Source organism: Melozone crissalis, unplaced genomic scaffold (genome assembly GCF_028551555.1).
Source record: "Melozone crissalis strain CALT ecotype California unplaced genomic scaffold, PUWL_Pcris_2 ptg000661l_1, whole genome shotgun sequence".
Taxonomy (NCBI): Eukaryota; Metazoa; Chordata; class Aves; order Passeriformes; family Passerellidae; genus Melozone; species Melozone crissalis.
The window spans coordinates 16,819-28,031 of record NW_026536332.1 but is presented as its reverse complement, the minus strand read 5'-3'; the positions used below and the strand labels follow the sequence as shown (position 1 = coordinate 28,031).

The 11,213-nt window shown below is 63.0% G+C and overlaps 1 protein-coding gene across 1 annotated transcript; it reads left to right on the top strand.

Annotated features, from left to right (window-relative positions):
* Positions 1-394: 394 nt before the first annotated feature.
* On the top strand, positions 395-10,783 carry LOC128950499 (SRSF protein kinase 3-like). The gene is given in 20 exon segments (XM_054295369.1): positions 395-520; positions 1,342-1,399; positions 1,625-1,742; positions 2,205-2,326; positions 2,412-2,482; positions 2,484-2,521; positions 2,627-2,644; positions 2,646-2,679; positions 2,798-2,885; positions 2,991-3,097; positions 3,561-3,568; positions 4,080-4,231; positions 4,824-4,849; positions 6,355-6,466; positions 6,994-7,224; positions 7,996-8,090; positions 8,829-8,936; positions 9,357-9,426; positions 9,948-10,040; positions 10,599-10,783. Coding segments are annotated over 20 exon segments (1,860 nt in total).
* Positions 10,784-11,213: the final 430 nt, after the last annotated feature.

Sequence of the window (11,213 nt, the reverse complement as noted above, 5' to 3'; positions counted from 1 at the left end):
TGGAGATTTGCGGTTTTTGGGGGTCTCGGCTCGGTTTTGGAGGCCTCGGGCCTGGTTTTGGGCACTTCCGTGTTTACCCCGCGGTTGCCATGGTGATGCGTCGCGCTGGGATGACGCGCGCGGTGGCGGCAGCCAATCAGCGGTGAGGGCGGGAGTGAGGGTCTGTGTCACGTGGGACCGCGCCGCTGCTTGACCCAAGCGATGTCCGGGGGGTTTGGGGGCTATCGGGGCTCTGCGGGTGCTGTCGTGATACAGAAAATATCGTGACAGCCGTGGCGGGGGGTTGGGTCTCGTTATATCGCGAGAAAGCGGCGCGGGATCTCCCGGTGGCGTCGCGCTAGGCCGCGTTTCCATGGCGACAACGGGGCGTGGTTAGGGGCGTGATTAGCACATTATGGCGGCTTCTCATTGGTCGGTGGGCGGAGTTTGTGGCGTTGCTCCGCCCCTTTCCCCGGCCGCCAGGGGGCGCCACGCGCGGAGCGGGGGCGAGCGCGGGGAATGGAGCTGCGCGGTGCGCCCGGTGAGGGCCGGGGTCTGAGGGAAAATGGGGTCTGAGAGGGGCAAGATGGGATTTGTGAGGGAAAAATGGGAATTGTGAGGGGAAAAATGGAGTTTGTGAGGGGGGAAATGGGGTTTGTGAGGGGAGAATGGGGTTTGTGAGGGGGAAAATGGGGTTTGTGAGGGGAAAAATGGAGTTTGTGAGGGGGGAAATAGGCTTTGTGAGGGGAAAATGGGGTTTGTGAGGGGAAAATGGGGTCTGAGAGGGGTAAAGTGGGTTTTGTGAGGGGAAAATGGGATTTGTGAGGGAAAAATGGGGTTTGTGAGGGGAAAAATATGATTTGTGAGGGAGAAAAGGGGTTTGTGTGGGGAAAGTGAGGTTTGTGAGGGAAAAATGCGGTTTGTGAGGGGTGTCCTGCGGGGAAAATGAGGATCCTGAGGGGAAAATGGGCTTTGTAACGGGTGTCCTGAGGGAAAACAGGGTTTGTGAGGGGGGAAAATGGGTCCTGTGAAGGGAAAATGGGATCTTAGACGGGAGCCCTGAGGGGAAAATGGGGATCCTGAGGGGGAATCCTGAGGGGCAAATGGGGGTCTCTCGGGAGGGGGAGTGTGAGGGGGGTCCTGAGGGGTTTGGGGGACAGATGAGGGGAAAATGGGGGTCCCTGAGGAGAAATTGGAGTCCTGAGGATTTTGGGGGGAAATTTCAGGGGTCTCTGAGGGGACATTTTGGTTTTGGAGGACGGTGTATTTTGGGGCTGGGGGGCACACAGGGTACCTGGGGGTGGGACACAAGGGGGTCAGTGATACCGCGACCCCCCCGTGACCCCCAAATCCCCTCCCCAGATCCCGTCAGGAGAAGGAGAAAGCGCAAAAAGGACAAAAAACCGAAAGCACCCCCAAGGTGAGGGGGGGGCAGCGGGGCCACGACCCTTACCCAGAATTGGGGGGAGGGGGACACACACATGGGCAGAGCCCCCTTTTAAGGGGTGGGGGGGGGGGACATTCCGAGCCGCCCCTCCCCCTCCTGGGCTATTTTTAGCCCCGCGGGCCGGGGGGGCCTTGAGGTCATTTCTATTTTGGGGGGGGTGATGGCCCAGAATGCCCCGCACCTGCCACCCCCCCCCAGCTCGGGGGGGCTCTGGGACCTCCCAGCGCTGCCCTGGGACCATTCCCGGCTCCTCTGGGGCTGTGGGACCACCCTGGGACCCCCCCCCCAGCATGGGGGAGACCCCCGAAGGGACCAGGTATGGGGGGGGCAGAGAGGAGACCCCCGAGGGGGGCAGAATTTGGGGAGGGGGTGGCAGAGAAGAGACCCCCAAAGGGAGCAGATTTTGGGGAGGGGGTGGCAGAGAAGAGACCCCTGAAAGTTCCAGATTTTGGGGAGGGGGTGCAGAGAGGAGATCCCCGAAGGTTCCAGATTTTAGGGGGGGGGGGACCCCCAAAGGGAGCAAATTTTGGGGAGGGGGGGTCAGAGACAAGACCCCTAAAATTTCCAGGTTTTGAGGAGGAGGGGGCAGAGAGGGGACCCCCAAAGGGGGCAGATTTTGGGGAGGGGGGTGGCACAGAGGAGACCCCCGAAGGTTCCAGAGGAGACCCCCGAAGGTTCCCGATTTTGGGGAGGGGGTCCAAAGCCGGGCTGTGCTGGGGTCTGGGGGTCGCTGTCCCCGCCCATGGGGGGGTCCCATCTTTGCTGTCCCCCCACCCAGGACCCCCCAGCCCCCCCCCGCGAGGTGTCCCCAGACCCCCCCCCCGGCGCCGCCGTCGCTGTGCGAGTCCCTGCTGGGCTCCGACGAGGGGGAGCAGGAGGATCCCCGCGATTACTGCAAAGGTGGGCAGGGACACCCCGCTCCTTTTGGGGGTGTTCGGGGGGGGGGTCCCCAAACCCCAGCGTGACCCCCGCGCCCCCTCCCCAGGCGGGTATTACCCCGTTCGCATCGGGGACCTTTTCCACGGGCGCTACCACGTTGTTCGCAAGCTGGGCTGGGGGCCATTTCTCCACCGTGTGGCTCTGCTGGGACCTGCGGTGAGTGCGGGGGACACGCGGGGGTGGGGGGCTCCTCCTCTCTCCTGGGGGGGGGGGGGCTCCCCTGGAATTTATTTTGGGGTTCCCCTGCTTTTCTCTGGGCAGGAGGAAACGTTTCGTGGCGGACGGCGCTGGATGAGATCAAACTGCTGAAATGTGTGAGTGCCCCCCGGCCCCCCCAAACAGGGGACACCCCCAAATTCACCCCCGTGACCCCCCCCCGGCCCCCCCCCCAAACCGGGGACCCCCCCCAAATTCCCCTCCGTGCCCCCCCAGGTGCGGGACTCGGACCCCAGCGACCCCAAGCGGGAGAACATCGTGCAGCTCATCGATGACTTCAAGATTTCGGGGGTCAACGGCGTCCGTATCCTTCTGGGGGGTTCCCAGGGGGGGTACCCCGAGTTTTTCAGCCCATGTTGGGGGGGGGTCTCAGGGGTTTTGGGGGTTCCTTGACCGCCCCCCACCCCAGATGTTTGCATGGTGCTGGAGGTGCTGGGGCACCAACTGCTGCGCTGGATCATCAAATCCAACTACCAGGGGCTGCCCCTGCCCTGCGTCAAGAGCATCGTGCGGCAGGTGAGGGGGGCTGGGGGACCCCAAATCTGTCCGTGGGACCCCGAATGGGCTGAACAGAGACCCCCCAGAGCCCCCCAAATCCTCCCGGTTCACTGGGACCCCAAATGGGCTGTACAGACACCCCCAAATCCCTCCCTGGGACCCCAAATGGACTGCACAGAGACCCCCAAATCCCCCTAAATCCTTCTGGTTCACTGGGACCCCAAATCCCTCCCTGGGACCCCAAATTGGCTGCACAGAGCCCCCCAAATCCCCTCGGTTCACTGGGACCCCAAATGGGCTGAACAGAGACCCCCAAGATGCCCCCAGATCCCCCCAGCTCCCAGCTTTGGGGTGCCCCTCCTCACTTTGGTGTGCCCCACCTGCTTTGGGGTTCCCCTCCCCAAATTTGGGGTGCCTGTCCAGATTTGAGCTGTCCCTTCCTGATCAGGGTGCCCCTCCCAGATCTGGGATGCCTTCCCAGATTTTGGGGTTCCCGCCCCAGATTTAGGCTGTCCCTCCCCAATTTGGGGTGCTCCACTTGCTTTGGGGTGCCCCCCCCCCCCCCGATTTGGGATGCCCCCCTGATTTTGGGGTGCCCCCCTTGATTTGGGCTGTCCCTCCCCAATTTTGGCTTTCCCTTCCCGATTGGGATGCCCCCCCCCCCCCCCCCCCCCAATTTGGGATTTCCCCCCCGATGTCCGGGTGCCCCCCCCCCGATATTGGGGTTCCCCCCAGATTTCAGGTTTGCCCTCCTAATGTTGGGATGCCCCCCCAGATTTGGGATGCCCCCCCAGATTTGGGGTTTCCCCCCCGCGATTCGGGGGTTCCTTGCTGGATTTTGGATGCCCCCTCAGATTTTTAGTTCCCCTCCAATTTCAGGGTTTCCCCCCCGATTTCGGGGTTCTCGCCCCATGTCAGGGATCCCCCCCCGATGTCAGGAGTCCCCCCCCCTGATTTCGGGGTCCCCCCTGATGTCGGGGCGCGGTTTCAGGTGCTGGAGGGGCCTGGATTACCTGCACACCAAGTGCAAGATCATCCACACGGACATCAAGCCCGAGAACGTGCTGCTGTGCGTGGCGCCGCCCTACCTGCGGCACCTGGCGGCGCAGGCGGCGGCGTGGGCACGGGGGGGCGGCCCCCCCCGCGGGGCAGGTACCCCAAAATACAGCCCGGGGCAGGGGGGTACCCCAAAATACATCCTATGGGGGGGACAGCCCCCCCCGCGGGGCAGGTACCCCAAAATATCCAAAATACATCCCTGGGGGGAAGGGGGTACCCCAAAACCCCCCCGCGGGGCAGGTACCCCAAAATATCCAAAATACATGGGGGGGGTACTCCAAAACTCACCCCCGCGGGGCAGGTACCCCAAAATATCCACCATCGGGAGGGAGGTACCCCAAAATACATCCCATGGCGGGGGACAGCCCCCCCGCGGGCAGGTACCCCAAAATATCCAAAATACATGGGGGGTACCCCAAAACCCCCCCATGGGGCAGGTAACCCCAAAACCCATCCCATGGGGACAGGTACCCCAAAATATCCACCATGATGGGGGAGGGTAACCCCAAAACCCATCCCCGGAGGGGGAGGGTACCCCAAACATCCATCCCGTGTGCAGGTACCTGTTGATACCCCGAAGTCCAGGTGTGCCCAATCCCCCACTGCTCTGGGGGTCCCCCTGGAATTTGGGGATCCCCCAAATCCCCCCACACCTGGGCTGAGCCCCCCTCCTGTCTGTCCACAGTGAGCTCGGCGCCCCAGGAGGAACCTGTGAGTGATTGCACACCTGGGTGTGTGTGCTCACACCTGTGTGTGTGTGCGTGTGCTCACACCTGTGTGTGTGTGTGCTCACACCTGTGTGTGTGTGTGTGCTCACACCTGTGTGTGTGTGTGCTCACACCTGTGTGTGTGCGTGTTTGCTCACACCTGTTTGCGTGTGTGTGCTCACACCTGTGTGTGTGTGTGTGTGTGCTCACACCTGTGTGTGTGCTCACACCTGTGTGTGTGTGTGCTCACACCTGTGTGTGTGCGTGTTTGCTCACACCTGTTTGCGTGTGTGTGCTCACACCTGTGTGTGTGTGTGTGTGTGTGTGCTCACACCTCTGTGTGTGTGCGTGTTTGCTCACACCTGTTTGCGTGTGTGTGCTCACACCTGTGTGTGTGTGTGTGTGTGCTCACACCTGTGTGTGTGTGCTCACACCTGTGTGTGTGTGTTCACTTGTGTGCTCACCTGTGTGTGTGTGTGTGTGTTCATCTGTGTGCTTATCTGTGTGTGTGCTCACACCTGTGTGTGTGCTCACACCTCTGTGTGTGTGTGTGTGCTTACGCCTGTCCTTGCACACCTGTGTGTGCTCACCTGTGTGTGTGTGTGTGTGCTCACACCTGTTTGCGTGTGTGTGCTCACACCTGTGTGTGTGCTCACACATGTCCTTGCACACCTGTGTGTGCTCACCTGTGTGTGTGTTCACCTGTGTGCTCACCTGTGTGTGTGTGTGCTCACACCTGTGTGTGTGTGTGCTCACACATGTCCTTGCACACCTGTGTGTGCTCACCTGTGTGTGTGTGTTCACCTGTGTGCTCACTTGTGTGTTGTGTGCTCACACCTGTGTGTGTGTGTGTGTGTGCTCACACATGTCCTTGCACACCTGTGTGTGCTAACTCCTGTGTGTGCTCACCTGTGTGTGTGTGTGCTCACACCTGTTTGTGTGTGTTCACTTGTGTGCTCACATGTGTGTGTGTGTGTGTTCATCTGTGTGCTTATCTGTGTGTGTGCTCACACCTGTGTGTGTGTGCTCACACCTGTGTGTGTGTTCACTTGTGTGCTCACATGTGTGTGTGTGTGTGTGTTCATCTGTGTGCTTATCTGTGTGTGTGCTCACACCTGTGTGTGTGCACTCACCTGTGTGTGTGTGTGTGTGTGCTCTCACCTGTCCTTGCACACCTGTGTGTGCTCACCTGTGTGTGCTCTCACCTGTCCTTGCACACCTGTGTGTGCTCTCACACCTAAGCACGCTCCCCCGTGTGCCCCCGCATGGTTTTGCACACCTGTCTGCCCTGTGACCCCCTAAATCAAAGCTCCCCAATCCCAGGATCCCCAAAACTGAGGGATTCCCCCAAAATCGAGGGAATCCCCCCAAAATCCGAGGGAATCCCCCAAAATCGAGGGAATCCCCCCAAAATCGAGGGAATCCCCCAAAATCCGAGGGAATCCCCCCAAAATCGAGGGAATTCCTCCCAAATCCGAGGGATTCCCCAGAATCCACCGCCCCCCCCAGGAGCGGCTGTCGCGCGCTCAGCGGCGCCGGCGGCGGCGGCGACAGCGGCGACAGCGAGAGCTGCTGGCAGAGAGACTGCGGGAGCTGGAGCGGCTGCGCGACAGCGACACCGGTCAGTGCCGGGGGGACAGTGGGGACACCGGGAGGGGACAGCGACACCGGTCAGTGCCGGGGGGTGGACATTGGGGACAGTTGGGGACACCGGGAGGGGACAGCGACACCGGTCAGTGCCGGGAGGGGGACACTGGGGACAGCGACACCGGTCAGCGCGGGACATTGGGGGAGGGGGACATTGGGGACAGCTGGGGACGCCGGTCAGTGCGGGACATTGGGGACACCAGGGACACCGGTCAGGGCTCTGGGGGGGCACAGAGAGGGGACAGCAACACAGGTCAGTGCCCGGGGGGGACAGTGGGGACAGCGACACCGGTCAGGGCTATGGGGGGGGACAGTGGGGACACCGGGGGGACACTGGGGACAGAGACACCGGTCAGTGCCTGGGAGGGGGGACACAGAGGGGACAGCGACACCGGTCATGGCTTTGGTGGGGGGGCACCGGGGGATCGAGGGGGGCTGGGGACCCCAAAAATGGGGTGAATTTTTGGGGGGTGGGGTCTCAATGTCTCTCTCCTCCTCCAGAGACCCCCCCGGAGCCCCCGGAGGAGTTTGGGGGGAGCCCCCCGAGCGGGGCCTCGTCCTCGGGGGTGCACACGCTGCCCGCGGGGGGGGGCTCCAGCGATGGATTCTCGGGGGGCTCCCCGGGACCCCCCCGGCGCCCCCCCAGCCCCAGCTCGGCCTCGGACTCGCTCTTCACCCCCACCTCGGGCTCGCTCATCTCGGGGGGCTCCGAGGGGCTCCCCAAAACCGCGGGTCAGTGGGGGGGGGGGGGGGGCTGGGGTGGATTTGGGAGGAATTTGGGGTCTGGAGGAGCAGTTTGGGGTGGTTTGGGGGATATTTGGGGTTGGGAGGGATCTAGAGGGGCAATTTGGGGTCTTGAGCAGTTTGAGGGGTTTGGGGTGGGTCTGGGGGGAATTTGGGGTTGGGGGATGTTCTAGAGGGGGAATTTTGGGTGGATTTTGGGGATAGTTGGGGTTGGGAGGGGTCTAGAGGAGGAATTTGGGGTTTTGAGCAATTTGGGGAGGTTTGGGGTGGATTAGGGGGGAATTTGGGGTCTGGAGGGGCAATTTGGGGGGGCTTTGGGGTGGGTTTGGGGGCATTTGGGGAGAATTGGGGGTTGGGGGGTCTAGAGGGGGAATTTGGGGTGGATTTGGGGAATTTGGGGTTGGGGGAGGGACTAGAGGGGCAATTTGGGGTCCTGAGCATTTTTGGGGGGTGGGGTTGGGGTAGGTTTGGAGTTGGGGGAGGTCTAGAGGGGGAATTTGGGGTAGATTTGGGAGATATTGGGGTTGGGAGGTCTGGGGGGGCAATTCGGGGGACATTTGGGGTTTGAGGGGATCTAGAGGGGGAATTTGGGGTCTTGAGGGGCATTTTGGGGGGTTTGGGGTGAGTTTGGGGCATTTAGGGTTGGGGGATCAAGAGCGGCCGTTTGGAATTGGGGTGGGAATTTGGGGTGGGGTCCCTGGGGGGTCACTGGGGGTCCCAGGTGTGCCCCCAACGCCCCCGGGGTCCCCTCCAGGTGAGGGGGGCTGCCGGGGGGGCAGGAGAACCCCCTGGACCCCCGAGCTGCCCCCAGGCTGAGGATCAAGATCGCCGACCTGGGCAACGGCTGCTGGGTGGTGAGACTGGGAAACTGGGGGGGACTGGGGGGACTGGGAGGGGACTGGGGGGGACTGGGAGGGGGTTGGAAGGAACTGGGGGGGACTGAGAACAAACTGGGAGGGACTGGGGGGGACTGGGAGGGAACTGAGGGGACTGCGGGGGACTGGGAACAAACTGGGAGAGAGTGGGGGAACTGGAAGGACTGGGAGGAACTGGGGGGGAATGGGATGGAGTGGGGGGACTGGGGGGAGTGGGAGGGACTGGGATGGACTGGGGGGGAATGGGAGGGACTGGGGGAACTGGGGAGAGACTGGGGGGACTAGGGAGAGTGGGATGCACTGGGATGCACTGGGAGGGATTGGGGGGGAATGGGAGGGACTGGGGGGAGTGGGATGGACTGGGAGGGATTGAGGGGGACTGGGGGGGACTGGGGGGGTCACTGGGAACAAACTGGGAGGGACTGGCGGTGTCACTGGGGGGGAGGTTTTGGGGGTGTTCATTTAGGTTTGGGGAAGTTGTGTAGGTGTAGGGAGGTTCGGGGGGATGTGGGGGTGTTTGTGTGGGTTCTGGGGCCGTTTTGGGTCTGGGGGTGTTTGTGCAGGTTCGGGGCGGGGTTGGAGGTGTTTGTGTGGGTTTTGGGGGTGTTTTGGGTCAGGGGTTGTTTTGGGCTGGGGGTGTTTGTGTGGATTTTGGGGCTGTTTTGGGGCTGTTTTGGGGCTGTTTTGGCTCCGGGGGTGACCCCCGTGCCCCCCCAGCACAAACACTTCACCGAGGACATCCAGACCCGTCAGTACCGGGCCCTGGAGGTGCTGCTGGGGGCGGGGTACGGCCCCCCCGCCGACATCTGGAGCACGGCCTGCATGGTCAGGGGGGCCCTGGGGCGGGGAGGGGGCTGCAAGGGACCCCCGGGGTGAGGGGGGTCCTCAGGTGGGGGGGGGGCTCTGATGGACCCCAGCATGGGGCTTCTAAGGGACCTCAGGGTGGGGAGGGGGCTCTGACAGACCCCCGGGTGGGGAGGGGGCTGTGGGGACCCCCGGGAATGGGGAGGAGGCTGGGGTGGGGAGGGGGCTCTGATGGAGCTCAGGGTGGGGAGGGGGTTCCCATGGCCCCCATGGAGGGGAGGGGGCTCTGACGGCCTCCATGGTGGGGAGGGGGTTCCCATGGTGGGGAGGGGGCTGCTGTGGTCCTCATGGAGGGGAGGGGGCTCTGATGGTCCTCATGGTGAGGAGGGGGCTGCCATGGCCCCCCAGGACCCCCCTCATTTTCCCCCATTTCCCCCACAGGCGTTCGAGCTGGCCACGGGCGATTACCTGTTCGAGCCGCACTCGGGGGAGGAGTACAGCCGGGATGAGGGTGGGCGTGGCCTCGGGGTGGGCGTGGCCTGGGGTGGGCGTGGCCTCAGGGCAGGGTGTGGCACTGAAAATGGGTGTGGCCTCAGGGATGGGTGTGGTGGCTTCATATGTGGGCGTGGTCTCAGAGATGGGTGCGGTCTCTGGGATGGGTGTGGCCATCGGGGTGGGCGGGACATGGTAAATGTGGGCGGGGCTGCCCCAATAAGGATATAAAGGAGGTGTGGTATCTGGTAGCCAATCAGGAGCCAAGGGGGTGTGGCCTGCCCCAAGGGCGTGGCCATTGTAGATTGGGTTTCAAACAAATGATGTGACTCATAGGTGGGTGGAGCCACCATGGTGTGGCAGCCAATGGACTGGGGGGATTGCCCAAGTGGGCGTGGCCAAGTGAACACGCCCATGTGGGGGTGGGGCAAGAAGGGATTGAACCAGGGGGGTGGGCGTGGCTAAATTATTGATCCTGGAAGTGGGCGTGGCTAAAGGAGTGGGCGTGGCTAAAAGGGGCGTGTCCACCGTTCCCCGCAGACCACATCGCGCACGTGATCGAGCTGCTGGGGGAGATCCCGCGGCACGTGGCCCTGGGCGGGCGCTACTCACGAGAGTTCTTCAACAGGAGAGGTGAGGGCGGGGCCAGGGGGCGTGGCCAGGGGTCGGTGTGGCCGGGTGGGGTGCTGGGGGTGGGGTTAAGAGCTGGGTGTGGCCATAAAGCTTTGGTGGGGGTGGGACCACAAATGTGGGGTTATGCAAATGAGGGGGTGGAGGTGGTGTTATACCTATAGGGGCATGGTCATGGGAAAGGGGGTGGGATTTCAGCTCAGCAGGGTTGAAAGGGGAGGGGCCACTTTATGACTGGGGCGTGTCCTGACCACACCCATTATAGGGGGCGGGGCCACCTCAGCATTGGGATTTCCTGACCACACCCATAATAAGGGGTGGGACCACCATTTTTGGGTGTGTCCTGACCACACCCCTCATCAGGGGCAGGCCCACCTCAGGACTGGGGCATGTCCTGACCACACCTACCATAATGGGCGGGGCCACAGTTTTGGGACACCTCCTGACCACACCCATCATAAGGGGCATGGCCAGCACCCTCCCTGCCCCTCCCCCTGCTGTGTGTGCATGCATTACTCATGGGTGGGCGTGTCCCCCGCCCCTGACCCCGCCCCTTTGCAGGTGAGCTGCGGCACATCCGGCACCTGCGGCCGTGGGGGCTGCGGGCGGTGCTGCAGGAGAAGTACGAGTGGCCGCGGGGGCCGGCGGCCGCCTTCGCGCGCTTCCTGCGGCCCATGCTGGCCTTCGAGCCCGCCCGCCGCGCCACGGCCCGCCAGTGCCTGCAGCACCCCTGGCTCCGCCCCTAGCCCCGCCCCCCGCAGCAATAAACCACGGGCGTGTTCATTGGGGGGCTTCCATGGCAGTGCCTGCAGCACCCCTGGCTCCGCCCATAGCTCCGCCCCCCGCAGCAATAAACCACGGGCGTGTTCATTGGGGGGTTCCATCATGGCCCGCCAGTGCCTGCAGCACCCCTGGCTCCGCCCCTAGCCACGCCCACCCCATCAATAAACCACCGGTGTGTGAGGGGGTACTGGGGTGTTTATTGGGGTCTTTTTAGGGGCTTGTGGTGGGTTTGGGGTGTTCCTCGTGGTGCTGTGGGGGGGTTTGGGGTGCTCCTGTTGTTTATTGGCCTTTTTTGGGGGGTTTGGGGTGCTCCTGGTGGTCCTGGGGGAGGTTTGGGGGGGTTCCTGAAATGTTTATTGAGGTCCTGTGGGGGGTTTGGGGGGCTCTTGGGAT